This window comes from Theobroma umbraticum, unplaced genomic scaffold (genome assembly GCF_002168275.2).
Source record: "Theobroma umbraticum cultivar Fairchild unplaced genomic scaffold, ASM216827v3 scaffold_31.0, whole genome shotgun sequence".
NCBI lineage: Eukaryota > Viridiplantae > Streptophyta > Magnoliopsida > Malvales > Malvaceae > Theobroma > Theobroma umbraticum.
Window position 1 is genome coordinate 725010 of NW_018397283.1, and position 16476 is coordinate 741485.

Sequence of the window (16476 nt, forward strand, 5' to 3'; positions counted from 1 at the left end):
GTTGAGAGTGAAAGTTCACTTAATTTGAAGCCAATATATGCTTCCTGAGGAGGGGTCTGCCCCCGAAGGATCAGCCGCCTTTTCTGGTGACTTTGAAAGGAGTGTGTGTTTTGCGAGGATTGCGTTGGCTCACCAAAGAAGCGAATTGGCAAAGGGTCTTAAAAGAAAGAAAAAGAACAACTACCAAGAAGCCCAAGTCTTTGTACAAGAGACTCTTATTTCTTACTTGAAGACCTTAATGAACCCCATTCTGAGTTTATTTGTTTAATCCAAATGGAAGAATCTCAAGAAAAGCTACAAAATCAGCAGCATCTGGGGATAATAACATGACTGTTAACCCTGCAATTTTTTAATCCAAAACCCATGATTTTTTTTTCCTGCCTGTCCATTTCAAATCAAGACAAAAGAAATAACAGATACTTCCATGGTCTTTGTTTGAATTATTATATGGAAACATGGACCCGAACCCAACTCCCAATACCCCAAACCTGAAATTTATATTCAACTGTGAAATTCCTATGTGAGTGTTCAGGATTTAATCTAATGATATTTGTTTAGCTTTCTCAGAATCCGATAAAATTCAGCTTCTATTCCATTCCCACAGCTTCTATTCCACTGACTCTGTCAGATTTATAATACTATTTTTTCCCTTTGTATCAGTTCAGACTTCTGGGATTGCAACAAATCAATGAACGTGTGTGATGAATGATCAAGTTTAATGCAAGGAATTAATTATAGGACCACTTGCCCTAACTGGGAAACATACAGGCTTAGGAAGAGTATCTCTGTTGACCAGAAACTCACCTATCTTTCAGAGTTACCAAATTCAAACCTCTTAAACCAAATCATTTTGACTTTCTGGAATCCTAGCTGTAGGGCAAATTATGACCCAAAGGCTTTAACAATTAACCTCCATTCTTCCGCTACAGAAGAAAATAGCACAACACAAACTATTCAAACCCAACCAAGTTAGTAATACCAACATAGGGTCAACAACCACCATTACCAGGCTCAAGGGCTATCCTCTTAGACTTCTCATTAGTTAAACTTACAAAAAAAACCTTTTTTCAGAAAAAAAAAATAGGTAATCAACATTTCGACATCATGTTATAAAAATTTCATTTTTATTCATATTTTTCGTTCTGTGATAATAACGACATCACAAACATTTCATTTCTATTCACACTACTTGTTCTGTGATCATACTCTTGTTTTTCCATATTGAGACTGCTGCTTCAAATTTGGATTAGATATTGCCTCAAACTTAAAAAAGAAGCAAGAACCAAGTCTGCATTAGTACATATTAGGGATGAGCAATGAGTCAATGACCAAGTCGCTTAATTTCATTTTAGAAATGACCTATGGCCATGTGATTAACTGGAACAAAATTTCATGGTTCTATGATAGTTAAATACAAGGTGAAAGAGAGTCTATATGTATGTTTGGTGGGGGCATTGGAAAACCAAGTACTATAGAATTCCTCAAATATTTCTTGCTTTTTGGTAATGGCAATGAAGAGACAACAAATTGAAACTAAAACCCAAGTTTGAATTTTGGCTTCAAACACCTTCTCGGATATCCTTGCCTTAGAGACTCCAATTTTTTGTACTTAAGAACTTGGTAAAAAAAAAAATTGTCTACTAATTGGCTGGCAAGTTTAGTACCATGAATTTAATGGGGGTTGAGTTCACTGAGTCAAATGCCGAACTTGGGACCCCAAATTCAGTGAAACTCCCCAAATCTAGTCCTCGGTTGGAACCCTTTTTGTCTGTTCCTTGACCTAGGGCTTGCTTCCCAAGCGTGTAACCATAGTTTATCGATAAAAAAAAAAGGTCAAACTCTTCAAACCCAAGCTTCTATGCCTCTTTCTACGTGAAACATTAATCCCCTTAATTACAATCATGGAAATGGCAAAAGCCCACTTTTGTTGAAAAAATGATTTCAAATCCCATTGTCTTTCTTGTTCACCTAATCCAAATCCACATTTAAGTAGATCATAATGGGTTTTCTTTCCTCTTTATGAAGTTTGTCTATTTCCGTAAAACCCATAAAGAATTCGAAGTTCACAAAAAACCCGAATCCAAGACCTATTCAGGTATTTAATTCAATAATAAATATATCTCACACTTATCTTTATATTTGAAGAGTTAGATTTGAATTTTCCTCCCGGATAAAAAAAATTCGGAGTCAATTTTATTCTTTCCTTGCATCTGCCCTAGTCTTGCAACAGTCATGGTAGTCTGCTCATTGTTTTGGCTCATTTCAAACCTCCCACCAACTGTCTGTTTAAGCTTGTTAAAATTCCAAAAAACATAGTAAAAATCAAACTACATTGAGTTGTTTTGAAGAAGACTAGCAATAAAGATCAATGATCCATTATTAAGACATGAAAGCATTCCAAACATGCAAGTGGGCAGCAGGTCAGCACGTGAGCTGTATCTTTTCCTTAATAATGAAAGGGCAAATCTTGGTTTATAAGACATCTTACTCACTTGTTGCTTTGAGAGGTGAGAAAAAATTCAATGTGCGCCTTAGGCTGCAGTCCAGATAACGTCAGCTTTGCTCAATGACATTTGTACTACTAATGTTAGAGAAAGTCTTATGTGCTTAGGGGACGAGCCTGAGTAAATTAACCAGCATTCTATAGGCTCCATGAGCTTGTCTTTGTCAAAGTTAGAAACCACTTAGAAAAAGAACAGCAGTTCTTTCTAACTTAGAAAAAGAACTGCGATTCTTTACAGATCTAAGAATGCATACCAGTTGTGCTGAAGAATCTATACTCATAATTTGATCGGGAGTTACTGATCAACTTTATACATGCATATGCTTTCAACACTCATGCTTCTTTGGCTCACTTTTTTTTTATGCAATGACACTAAAAGTTGATTTTGAAGCATGAAGACTGACAGCTAAGAAGCAAACCCACACAAAGCTCCATTATCATGGCCACCAGCAAGGAGAAAAACTCAATTTTATTATATTGCTGGAATCAAACTTTTAACCTCATGAGGTTGCCTGTAACAATTCCTTGATGTCATAACCTTGCAACTGCACACACATACACAAAAACCAGGAGATAAATCAGTTTCGTGATACTACATTTCCTTGCGACAGAAGATTCCAAGAATTCCAAGTCAAAATCAAAGTCGTACAGAGAAACTTCTATTTAATCAGTGGAAGTGAAAAATTTACCTGAAGCAAGGTAAGAAGCAAAATCACTCCTGAGTTCCATAAAGCATGGATTGTGATGGGGGTCACCAGATTGCGAGTTTGAGCATATGAAAATCCCAAAGCAGTTCCTACATAGACCATGAAGTCTATTGGTTTCTACAAGATAGATGGAAATGTCCGATGTCCACTGAAAAGTCTATTCAGATATATCTTAATGGATTGGGATTGTGAAGGGCGAACTTGACTGATTATTGGTTCTCAATATATCCTCCACCTAGTAGTTTACAGTGTCATGCATTACCTAGTACAAATAGCTGCGGAAACTCTCCAGGAGTGAGATGTGCAAGAGCAAATACAGCAGCACTGATGATTACAGAAACTGGTGTAGGAACCCTGAATGAGGAATTGCAGAAAACATCAAACCATGTTGTGAATTGATAGAGAATCTATAACGAGGTCAAATATAGACAGTTCACTATCCATAGCACTTAAAAGAACAAGTAGCACCTAAAGATTAACATATAGACAGTTCACTATCTTGCAATTAACAATCTGATGTACCCACTCAAGCCTCATTTCAAACTATTTATGTTTGAATCTACAAATCTTAGTCAGCATCTACTTTAAATGGCCACATCTACACTTTGGTAAGTGTGTGTCTCATACTGTCTAGATCCACCTACTTCTTGAGTTTCCGCAGCCTTTATAGAGCCAACAACTGGGGCCATATTATGCTTATTACTGAAGCCATTTTTCTTTGTGAACAAAAAAATACTATCACAGTCCTATTAACCTAAAGTAAGGCTTTCTAATTGCATTTCCCTTTATTTAAACCTTTTAGTTGCATACTTGTTACACTATTCTTTTATAATTAGTACACTGATTCTTAACACGATGCCATTTATGTCATAAGCACAGCCTGTTCATCACATAATTCCCTGTTTTTGATACATATGTTTAGATCATAAATTCATCATAAAATCACTTCCTTTGCTTCCACTACCTAACCCAAATTACATTTTCCGTTATTCTTTTCTAAGAACTGTTTTCTGTATCAGCAATTTGCTTTACAGGGTGAATCACATCTTTAACAGTACATAGAACTAAACTAAAGGTATAGGAGTTTTCTCAACATGCTTCAAGTCTTTAAAAATTGTCCATTCTCAACAAAGGAAAAAGAAGTTAGCACTAGGATAGTTGGCCCGTAACAAATGCATGTTCGTACATTTCATCAAGGCAACACAGCCAAGAGAGCTTCTTATTAACTACTAAGAAATAGATAAGTAAAAATACCACTTTGTCAGGGAAGTCATAAAAAACCCTCGAAACACAGTCTCCTCGAGAATTGGAGCCAGAACACCTGTGATGCCCACCAAGCAAGCAGTGCTACAATAGATATCAAAATGATCAATTCTACTTGAATTCCACTTCTAGTGAAATCCATAACATTTAGAACCTATAAGATACAAATAATTCTAACCAATTCCACAACCAAAATATGAAGAGTACCTTATACTTGATGACCCAATTAATGGAAGCAAGCGAACTAGAGCATCAGTCTGAAAAAAAGGTTCTAGTAGTCAATAAAGAATTCATTACATTTCGGAAAGCAAACGAATTTTAGATAACTTGACCATAGCTCCAAGAAGACAGTAACCAAATCTAAATCCCCCAGAGTGTAAGGCTCATACACAATTTCAAAATAAATGCTCCTAAGCATTAAATCCTGCAAAAGAAAGTGGAATCCACTTGATTATCCTTTCTTAAGGACAAATAGTTCCAAATCATTTCTAACCTCTCTTTGCGGATCCTCCCCACGAAACAAGGACATGGCAGCCCCTGTTAAAGAAATTGCAATAATAGCGCCAACAAGACCAATCACTGCCCACAGGACCCATCCTTTCTGAAGATTGAAAGGTTCCTTCAAATCTGAAAGAGTATCACACAACATTAGGTTGACAATCTGGACAACAGCATCAAGAGCATTACCAGTCAAGTATGGCTTTAAATTTTTTTTTTAAATCTTTAATTAGTATCAACATATTAATTTCAATTTTCCATTTAAACAATCAGAAAAGATTGATAGACAGTCATTCATGCAAATGCTCTTATACACTATAAGAATGAGATAATGCCTATTTTCAATGTGGCCTAACTGAATAAGACAAAATTTGATAAGGCGCATAGAGGATAAAGCAATTAAAGGGTTCTGCATAATAAATACCATAGCAAAATAGGTCTTCAGGAAGGGGTTGAAAGCTGTTGGCTACACCATATAAAACTCCAAGTACAACTAAAGTTGTAATGCTGCCAAAACAATATCAAACAAGAATTAGACCCATTTTTATACCTTAAAAAAGCCCCGCAATCTAATTCCAAGGGTACATAATCCATGACCAATCAAGGAAAATCTATCCAAACAATGATCTGTACCTACAACATAACATAAACTGAAAAATTCTAAACCAATAAAGCAAGTTTGACAATTCTGTTATATGAGGAGAATCTAAGTTTCAACATAACTTATCCATAAAATCAAGTAAAGACTGACACTGAAGAACACAAAACATCATCTATGCAGGAGGTTGGAAAGTAAATAGTCAGTATTTGGCAAACTTAAACTGGAAATTCCGGTTACCATCAATTTCATAAACATTTTGGGACACCATCTTTAGTTAGAACTTAACTGCAGTGATGCATAGTTGCATACCTCTGATCCACAAACAGTATCTCAGCCTTCTCATCCAAACTCAATTCTTCAATTTTAAGTCCTAGATACGGTATAGCTGCTGTCTCTATCAATCCTGTCAAAATAAAACTGCCTGGGAAAATTTTAATTTCATTCTTAACCAAATATACCACACACAAACAATCACACACCATTTATAAATAATAACTGCACAGATTTCCCAAGAAACAGTATAATTTAAGCATCTTCAACTTAAAAGAGTGAGAAAAAGAGAAGGAACGCACCTTAATCCACAAGCAAGTGAAGTTAATGAAACGGTTTGCCACTCCCAGGGAACCTCCCATCGCTTGAGTATAGGCCACTCCAAATTAGTCTCTTCCTGGGACTTAAGAAAAAAACAAAATCAGACTGCTAAATCACCCCACAGTTTTACAAGTTTCAGGAACCAAATTTTATACCCTTTCTTGGAAATTGGAATCAGGGTCTCCGCCAGCATTGAAAAAGCAAAGGGGAAGCAGCCCTCTCCGAGGAAGCGGAGTTAGCCTCGCACTGTTAGGGAACCTTAAAAGAGTGATTGGTCTGTTGAGAAGATTGACCCGAGCTCGTTTGGTTACGGGTTCGGGCGAAGCAGAGAGGTAGCTTTGAGCTAGACATGAAATCATCGTCGCAACCATTCTTTGTTTGATGGAAGAAGGTTTCGAGTTTACGATATCGCGATAAGGTTTCCGGCCTTTACGGGGTAATGTCCGAAAGATTAGAAAGAAAAATAGAAAATTTGGTAATAATAAAACAGGTCCCTGAAGTTTTCTAAATTACGATTCTATCGGCATACTTTTACTTCAATAAAATTATACAATTAATCTTTATATTTTGTAAAAAAATATGAATTTAATCTTTATATAATAATTTATATAAATTGACATGGCATTTTATCATAATATAAAAATTGAAATAAACATGATATAAACATATTTTGTAATTGATTAAAATTGTCAGATTAACAAGAGCCATGTCAACATAAATATGTTGTCAATCTAATTAATACCATATCAGTACATAGTGAATGTCACTTTATAACAATCAATCTAATGTTACTTAACGGTGGAAATTTAAATAAATTGAAAAATATAAAAATTTAATTTATATAAATTATTGTATAAAAATTAAATTAATTTTTTTATAAAATATAGAAATTAATTATATAATTTAATCTTTTATGTTTGTGAGTAGTCATTGGCGACTAGTGGAAAGTCATGGGTTTCGTTCAAGAAGAAATTTGAGTAAATGTGAACAAAAATGCTCAAACTTACATGAAAGATCTCTAGTGGTTGACTGCTGGGGCTTGACAAGGCAATTCCAATACATGAACCAAGGTGCTAAGAGGCCAAATCTACTGACTTCTGGTTTGCAATTGCCCATGGTTTGGTAATGTAATGCAATTAGACCAATCTGTCGGCCTTTAGACTTTGGCACACTAAATATAGTAAAAAAAAACAGTTGGGCATGAATCATTTTCCATTTATTAATAATACGCGTGGACCCTGGAATGCACATGAAAACCTGACATTCCACAGCAAATCAAATGGGTCATCTGGCGAGCAATCCCATTGGGAGCTTGCTGAGCGAAGGGAAGTAGGTATGTGCAGAACAGCTCAAGGTCAAAAACAGATATTGTTCATGCATGACATAGAAATTAATAGGCCTGGAATAATTGGGTAGGGGGTCCACTTCCAATTGTTTACCATTTATCATTAAGGATGGACCCTATGGGTTTTTTTCGAATCCGAAGTATTTAAAGAGAATAAAAAATTGCATCTGAATATTTATTTCAATGATTGATTTTGTTTTGGTCAGTGCATGTATTCCCCAATTTTCAATATTTGAAGTCCAGATCCGGCGGGTTTCTCACGTGAAGATACAATTCATTTAAGGCAATCAAATGTCTACCAATCATACTGCTAACCCTTTTTCCTCCCCTTTCCAGCTATAAAAATTTGTACCTATTTGTGCTAAACTTTAAAGCAATATTAATGCCACCAACACTCTCTCAATTTTCTCTATTAAAAGCAAAAAATGAAAAATAAAAAAAAAACAAAAATGGAGAGTCAACGTCATGTTATTGGGAAAAAAACAAATAGCAATATGTCATTTGATTGTTAGGTGGGAGACATTATCTCACTGCCAAATACCTCTATTTGCAAAATGCTCACCATTTTCTTTATTGAATATTTGTAATTTATCCAAAACAATACCCTAAAAAGCTGACTTTTCCAACTGTATATATGCATGGCTTAAATAGTAAAAGAGTTCATTAACTAAAGCTATTTCTTTAATTAAACCCTAATCAGGTTTTGAACTTTTAATCTGTACTCTAACCATTGTCAAATTGAACTAAACTAATTAATTAATAATCGAACAAATCAAACGACATTCGATCTATTCAATTAGTTTTGACCGGTTGATACTTGTTTTTATTTGTGTTAATTAATATTTTCTATTCATATGAGTACACAGTTTAAATTACAAAATGTTAAATTTAAAAAGTTGATTTTTCCAACTATATTTATATATTCTAAGAGTCAGATTGTTTGTGCTTTGCTCCTAACCTTAATCCTAGCTGAGCTCCTTGATCCGATCTAAATCCTGCAAAGCCTACCAAATTCTATCAAAACCAGGGGAACAAATCAAAACAAAATCTAATAGAAAAAAAAAAAAAACCCTTTTTCTATCTCTATAATTCTATAAAGATGCCTAATTAAAAATAAGCAACACTTCCATCATCATGCAAGCAACATGAACAAAAGAATTAATTAATCATTAAACAGGATGGGGTCCAGTCATAAAATAAAAGGATTTTGATTCTTGCAAGAGACAGCATGGTCACCAATGCAATCCTAGGTATGCCCCATGATGCTGGTTGAAATAGGGAAAGTTGATCCAAACCTTAATCATTTATTAGATAAACCTTTGACCTATACTATTGTTAATGCCATGATTCAGCATCATCTTGCCGTCCTGTTGGTTTGGTACTTCATGTTCATGGAAACTATACTATTTTTTTTTCTTTTGTGGTCATCTAAAGTAATTAGATATTGGTCCAATAGTATAGAAAAATTAGGTTAAAATATAGTATCTATAATGAAGTTATGGTAGTGAGATTAAGATATTGTTTGAGTTCGTGTTGCATTTAAATCTTAAAAAAAAAAGATTGAATTTACGAGTTACTCAAAAATGTGTATAATTTAAATAAAACTAAATTAACTGATTGAACCGAATTAATACAGTAAGTCCATCGATTAAAAACTTTATTCATAACATGGTATTTATAATAATAGATGTGAAACTTAAGTAATAATGAAAATGTTAGATTGACTTGTATACTTTTAAGATCTCATCTCATATGTATTTTTGCACTATTTAGAAATAAATTTGGTTCATAAATGAGTATTGATAGTGAGAGGCCAATAAATGAATAAAGATTACTTGGAAAAATCCAAAAATCCAAACTTTATGAAGATAGCAATAGTGTCAGTGGTCATTATTATTTGGGTGTCCCCATACTCTTTTTTTAGCAAAGAGAAGGTCCCCAAAATGTCAATTAAATGTCATGTGTTAATGGACAAGGATCTCTACACATATAGCTTACTAAAATGAGTTTGAAAAACAAAGGGATCCCTTCCCTCATATATATATATAATTTTTAAAATAGATATTTACATGATAAATGAATATTTTGATATGTGATTAAAATGATACTGATTCAAATTTTTTAAATAAAAAATATAATATTTCAAATATATAACACAAATTGAGCGTGAAAATAATAAACTCTCATCTATATATACATTTTATCAGATTAACTTTTTGTAAAGAGAGCAATATGAATACATAATATAGACTATATGCCATGAGATAAAAATTAATATAATAGAATATACAATATTTACGTTTAAAAATTTTTTTAAAAATTTTTATTTATCGGAAATTGAAATACAGGCAATATCTTGTTAAAAAGAAATTGGAAACAAATGGAATCTCTTTCCCACTCACATACCTTTTTTCAATTACTTCAAAATCATTGCCTGAATTTAAGCCCCTTTGACACACCGAACCAAATCAAATCAAAGCCATTTTCCTAGCTTCCCATGGCTACAACGTTTTCACACATCTGTCTTGGATTGAACTGCCATCTGCCCCGTCACACATCTTTCGTGTTTTTAGACCCAACCCCATTTGATGCACTTTTACCTACCATCGGACGGTCCACAGCCGTCCCTCCTCTTCCCCTCTCAAATCTCCATCATCATCATCTTCATCGTATCACCATCCATCCATCATCAATCACCGACTTTTAAAAAAGGTTTAATCTTTAGATCTAAGATCCCCCCATTCTCATGGATTCGGGACCCACCCGCTCATATTTTCCACTCAATTTTTCCACTTTCCTTTGGCGCGTGGGTCCCCACTGCCTATCTAATGCGCATTGCGCACCCCGTTTTGCATTCTCTGACAAACGCGGAGTCAAATTTAAATTTAATTAATTAATTTATATTAATAGAAATCAAAATTAGTTTAAAACTATATTTTAAACAAAGTAAATTTTAATAAAGCACATTAATTATAAATGATTAATAATTTTAAACAAAGTAAATTTTAATAAAGCACATTAATTATAAATGATTAATAATTAAAAATATAATTTAATTACTATTTACAATCAAATTTTGAATAATTAATATTATTTATCATATCTAAATTCTATAATAAAATTTTTAAAATTTTTAATCAAATCAAATAATATAAAGTAATCAATTATAAAATTTTTGTTAATATTTTTTTTATTTTTAATTGATAATAATTACTTCACTCGAATTTAGATATGTTAATTTTAATTAATCGAGTTTAATAATATAAGGTGTGGACTCCTATAAAGTATCTATCCTATCGTATCCCACGTCGTTTCTTTGAGAGCTGAAAATATCTCACATCGACCGAAATACTGATACGACAGATAAAGATCGAGAAGGACGTGCGTTTTCCGATTTTCAATTTTCTTTTATTTAATTAAATAAAAGCTTTTATCGCTTATCCCCCATCGATAAAGCTGCGTAGTAAGCACAAAGGCTTTTCTGCGCTTTGGTTCTGTGCCACGTCCGTCCCGTTTTCCTTTCGATTTCGATCATCATCTTCTTCTGCTTTGATTTGCTATAATCGAGAGGGATTAGAGTTTTACAGTATTTGTCAGTGATCCATCGACACGTATCTGAAGGATCTTTCGCTTCTCCGATCATCATTACATGAAATTTTAAAAAAGAAATTTCAATATTGGAAAATAATTTTTTGATTTTTTTGATTTTTTATTTTTGGAGATCTTGAAACCACTGATTTCGCCATATTGATGCGATTGGTAAGTCGTCCGACAATTTTTGGTTTCTTTGTTTTGAATCATCATGATTTTCAGAATTTACTCAAGTGAGCTCTTTAGCTGGTTGGGTGAAATTGACGTTAAAATCGACTGATTTCTGTTTCTGATAATTAGATCCTTTTGCTCTCTTTATTGATCTAAAATGCTGGGAATTGATTGGCAGGTTATTGTTTAAAATTATGGCACTGAAACCGAATTCAGCTGATGGTAGAACGAGGAGTTCGATCCAAATATTTATTGTTGTCGGATTATGTTGTTTTTTCTACATATTGGGAGCATGGCAAAGGAGTGGTTTCGGTAAAGGGGACAGTATAGCTTTAGAGATGACTAAACATGGTGCAGATTGCAACATCGTACCGAGCTTGAACTTTGAAACCCATCACGCCGGTGAAGTCGGGAACGTGGATGAATCCGAAAAGTCGAAATCTTTCGAGCCCTGTGGTCCTCGTTACGTTGATTACACCCCTTGCCAGGATCAAAAGCGAGCCATGACTTTCCCTAGGGACAACATGATTTACCGCGAGAGGCATTGCCCGAGGGAGGAAGAGAAGTTGCATTGTCTTGTCCCGGCACCTAAAGGATATGTGACCCCGTTTCCTTGGCCTAAGAGTCGGGATTATGTGCCTTATGCTAATGCCCCATACAAGGCCTTGACGGTTGAGAAGGCTATTCAGAATTGGATCCAATATGAAGGTAATGTATTTAGATTTCCTGGTGGAGGAACCCAGTTTCCGCAAGGGGCGGATAAGTATATTGATCAGCTTGCTTCAGTGATACCAATTACTAACGGGACGGTTAGGACTGCACTTGATACCGGTTGTGGGGTATGTCATGCTCTGCAAACTTTTTCTGTTGATCTATCTATTTGTACTGGAAGGATGCACTTGACGTTGTATCTTTGTGAATCTATGTAGGTACTGAATCTTATAATTGGTTTGGTTTATTTTGTATAGGTTGCAAGTTGGGGTGCATACCTTTGGAGTAGAAATGTTATTGCCATGTCTTTTGCACCAAGAGATTCACATGAAGCACAGGTTCAATTCGCTCTTGAGAGAGGTGTACCTGCTGTTATTGGTGTTCTTGGGACCATTAAGATGCCATATCCATCTAGAGCTTTTGATATGGCCCACTGTTCTCGTTGCTTAATCCCATGGGGAGCTAATGGTGAGTCATATATTGAAAAAGTTTTCCTATGTTTGATCACGAACATTTTTGGTATTTTAAGTAGATTTTGTCTGTTTTGGCGTTGTTTTAGTGAAAATTTTTCGTAGCAGAAGTAGAGTGATTGATGAATCATTATGTGTTTGTCTATTTGCAGATGGAATGTACCTGAAGGAGGTTGATCGTGTTCTTAGACCTGGTGGCTACTGGGTACTTTCAGGTCCACCAATCAATTGGAGGAACAATTACAAAGCATGGCAGCGTCGCAAGGAGGAACTTGAGGAGGAACAACAAAAGATTGAGGACACTGCCAAACTTCTTTGCTGGGAGAAGAAACACGAGAAGGGTGAAATTGCCATTTGGCAAAAGAGAGTCAATGATGATTCTTGTCGTGGTAGACAAGATTCTCAAGCTAGTTTCTGCAAAGCTGGAGAAGCTAATGATGTCTGGTATGAGCAATCCTCTGATCCAATGTGGGATCTGAAACCTATAAGTTTCAGAGTTATTATCTTTGCATTGCTTTTGGGGTTTTTAAACCAATTTCAGATATATTTTTACAGTTAATGTTGCTTGAGCATAACATTGGATCACACTTTTCAGATGTTAAATTTCATTTCATTTAATCATCTTCTCTTGTGGTGATTGCTAGGTACAAGAAAATGGATGCATGCATTACTCCATATCCAGATGTTAACAGTCCAGATGAAGTTGCTGGTGGGGAACTGAAGCCATTCCCAGAGAGGTTATATGCTGTTCCTCCCAGAATTGCTAGTGGAAGTGTTCCTGGGTTTTCTGTTGAGACATACCAAGAGGACAATCATAAGTGGAAGAAGCATGTAAAAGCTTATAAGAAAATCAATAGACTTATTGACTCTGGGAGATATCGCAACATTTTGGATATGAATGCTGGCTTGGGAGGATTTGCTGCAGCTCTTGACTCTCCCAAATTATGGGTTATGAATGTCATGCCCACTATAGCAGAGAAAGACACCCTGGGTGTCATCTATGAGCGAGGATTGACTGGCATCTATCATGACTGGTAAGACTTTCTAAACTTTGGCTTTATTAGTAGTTTTGCTGTTCTAAAGTGTTCTTTTTTGTTATACTAGTGTGAACACACTAACCAACTTTCTCTTACCTGCCTTCCCTTGTGATGGTTCTATAATGTCTGGTAAATTCTTTCCTAATATCAAACTAACCAACAAAATAAGTGTCTCTTAGAGCTCTAAATAATGATCAAGATAAAACCTAAGTTTGCGGACTTATGATATTTGGAGTTGCTAAGTTGAAACTAAAAGAATATCTTATTAGCATTTTGTAGACTTTGCATATTGATTTACCTGGGTACGGTTATGTTGTTTTATATGGTTCATGTTCATCTTTCAATGCTTTGAAATATCAGTAAAAGATTTTTGTTTGATAATTTTTAATATTAGAATTGTTAAGCTATATTCTTTTGGCTATGACAAAGCTTTTAGGTAAAGAGAGAAAGAGAGAGGAAATATGGAAGTTATCTATTTTAAATCATGGGAGCAAAAAGGGAAAATTAAGGAGAGCAGAATCTTAAGTTAGATAAGAAACTAGCTCAAGACTTTATACTGTAGACTACTTGGCTCCCTATTTACGATGGCATATATTATTGATCATGTTCGATTGTTGTCTTTTTTGGTTCAGGTGCGAGGCTTTCTCCACATACCCTAGGACATATGATCTCATTCATGCCTATGGTCTTTTCAGTTTGTACAAGGACAAGTAAGTATCGATTGTTAAATGTGCATTTCATTACTTTTGAGCAGTCTAACTTGTGGTAATGTTGTTTTATGTAAATTTTAAAGATATTTGTTTAAATGCTAGACATCATTTTTAGTAAAGGTTAGAAATATCTTTAATCATAACCACCACACAAAAACCTATGTCCCTGCGTCTCATAAGCCATTCATTTGAACAGTTCAATGTGTTTGTTCTGCAATTTAACTCACAACCAAGCGAAAGTAGTTTGAAAGAACTATGTGCATTAAATGATTCTGTAAAGAAGTTTTTGATGTCGGCTAGCTGACAATGACAAAGAATATATATATATATAATTTGTGCAATACTGGAAAATTCAGTTGATGGTGCATCAGCACTCTCAAGGGTTTAACAATCATCCTACATGAGATCCACTTATTATCTGTTGTTTGATCCGAGCTTGCCATTTCCGGAGCTATGTGGCATTCTATTTGTTATGCTTTAGAACTTCTATATATTTAATTGAATCTCTGCAGATGTAATCTGGAGGACATTCTACTGGAGATGGACCGAATTTTGCGTCCAGAAGGTGCAGTTATATTCCGTGATGAAGTTGATGTTCTAATTAAAGTGAAGAAGATAGCAGCAGGAATGAGGTGGGACACTAAGATGGTTGACCATGAAGATGGCCCTTTGGTTCCTGAGAAGGTATTGGTTGCTGTTAAGCAATATTGGGTTGTAGGTGGGAACACGACATCCATGCAGTGAAACAGCGAAAGAGCAACTATTAACCTTGACATGAACTGAGCTGGCAACGCCCTCTGTTATACAGATTTGTATCACATGAATTGATTAATTTCAGCCCTGAAAATTTTGCGCGCGAATCATTTCCGAGTGGGGAGGCGGGTTACTCACGATCCCAGTTAAAACTAACTATCAACTGTCTTGTGTTCATTTGTATTGATTTATGAATAGACAACTATAGAAGCTATGCTTCCAAAGTTTTATGATTATTGAATTTTGGCCTCCACTATTGTTTGGTGTCCAAATGTTAACTCACGAAGTTAATGCACATTCTGACTGTCAATGAGTTGTCAACTTCTTCATAAAAATGGTGCCCCAAGTTTATTGAATTACAATAATCCTATTTTCTTTCCATCTTTGTAAACTCTGAGAGGTAACCTTGTGACGGAATAGAAAGAAGGATCCGGTTAACGGGTGCATATAAGGCACTCCTTTTTAACTTGCAAGTTGAATATTTGGATCTACCCTTACTTCCTTAGTTATATGTATTGGAATCTTTTCTTAGAGGATATGGATGGTATGGACTTGGCTAGCTGAGATGGATGTCGTACTGATTGTAGGGCTTGGTTTTCAATTTGTGGTAAAAGGAAGAAATTGTGTGGACTGAATGGCATTGATGAAGAAGATTGTGAGCAAATGATTAAGTTAGTTAGCAATGAATTGTATTTGTAGGGTCAGCATAAATAAGATGCATACGTGTTGAATTCCTCTCCTCATTTTTTCCCTGTTTAATTCTCTTGAAATATGACAGAAACAAATTTGGATTCTATCTGTATATAAATAAATGATCAAAGTACCATCCCTGCCAAACTAAAAGAGGAAAAATTTGCTATATTTGGCAGTCTAAGACTTGATCATCTTCACTTTAATGTTTGTTAGGGTTTTTTTGATGCATCAATCTCTGAATTCTAACACTTTGGATACTGATGGGTTTAAGAGAGAACAATTGCAAAACAAAATCTTGTGTGGATGACTTATGTTTCATGGTTGGTTCTACCAAGTCTCTTTTAAGTAGTTTGTATTGTGGTTAGGGGAACAAAGTTAGGGGATTGGTTTGGATTATTAGAAAAGGGATTTTGATTCCTTGTAAATAATTTTTAAGATAAATGAGTGATCACCTATGAGCTTACATGATAATGATATTATCATGGGTAAAAAATACAGTGGGTCCAGCCATTTTCAAAAGTAATTCCTTTTTAAAAGAATATTTAGATATATAAATTCAGTTATTAGTTTATTATTAATATTTTGTTAATTTAATGACGTGGCATTGTTAAAATTGTTTTTTATTTTTTATTAATTTTAAAAATTATCAAATTATAATTTTTTTTAAAAAATAATGATCAGATTTAATCGAAGAGTGTCAAGTTCGATCAAATCATGTGGATCTAGGAACATCACGATCTGGTGCTCCCTTGAGAGCCCCAGTGCTCTCTTGGAGAGCTTGACTTGGGATTTGTTGGGAGTTTAATTTGGGACTTTCTAAGAGAGTTCAAAA

At 34.7% G+C, this 16476-nt stretch overlaps 2 protein-coding genes across 3 annotated transcripts; one reads left to right on the plus strand and one right to left on the minus strand.

The window, feature by feature from the left end:
- Positions 1–2607: 2607 nt before the first annotated feature.
- LOC110428257 (CAAX amino terminal protease family protein) lies at positions 2608–6590 on the minus strand. Of its 2 annotated transcripts, none has more exons than XM_021444038.2 (10): positions 6319–6590; positions 6145–6239; positions 5882–5989; positions 5396–5478; positions 4967–5100; positions 4681–4730; positions 4465–4557; positions 3473–3564; positions 3193–3299; positions 2608–3048 (listed from the first exon to the last, which is right to left on the minus strand). In XM_021444038.2, exons 1-10 carry the CDS (start codon positions 6532–6534, stop codon positions 3004–3006), a joined length of 1023 nt encoding a protein of 340 aa, XP_021299713.2. In that variant the 5' UTR covers positions 6535–6590; the 3' UTR covers positions 2608–3003. The 2 variants fall into 2 exon arrangements, with proteins under 2 accessions (XP_021299713.2, XP_021299712.2); XM_021444037.2 differs by having other exon boundaries at positions 6145–6245.
- Positions 6591–10851: 4261 nt separating this feature from the next.
- On the plus strand, positions 10852–15332 carry LOC110428233 (S-adenosyl-L-methionine-dependent methyltransferases superfamily protein). The gene is made up of 7 exons (XM_021444000.2): positions 10852–11267; positions 11449–12109; positions 12239–12449; positions 12604–12895; positions 13096–13485; positions 14121–14198; positions 14711–15332. The coding sequence occupies exons 2-7, from the start codon at positions 11465–11467 to the stop codon at positions 14940–14942; spliced, it is 1848 nt and encodes a 615-aa protein (XP_021299675.1). The 5' UTR covers positions 10852–11267; positions 11449–11464; the 3' UTR covers positions 14943–15332.
- Positions 15333–16476: the final 1144 nt, after the last annotated feature.

Excerpts from the sequence above, each read along its gene's own strand:
- LOC110428257 (XM_021444037.2), bottom strand. The coding sequence starts at position 6,534 with ATGGTTGCGACGATGATTTCATGTCTAGCTCAAAGCTACCTCTCTGCT. Across the intron at positions 5,101-5,395 it reads TGAAGACCTATTTTGCTATG|ATTTGAAGGAACCTTTCAAT; the intron begins GTATTTATTATG and ends ATACTCTTTCAG. Across the intron at positions 3,300-3,472 it reads TCCGCAGCTATTTGTACTAG|GAACTGCTTTGGGATTTTCA; the intron begins GTAATGCATGAC and ends TGGTCTATGTAG.
- LOC110428233 (XM_021444000.2), top strand. The coding sequence starts at position 11,465 with ATGGCACTGAAACCGAATTCAGCTGATGGTAGAACGAGGAGTTCGATC. Across the intron at positions 12,110-12,238 it reads CACTTGATACCGGTTGTGGG|GTTGCAAGTTGGGGTGCATA; the intron begins GTATGTCATGCT and ends TATTTTGTATAG. Across the intron at positions 12,450-12,603 it reads AATCCCATGGGGAGCTAATG|ATGGAATGTACCTGAAGGAG; the intron begins GTGAGTCATATA and ends GTCTATTTGCAG.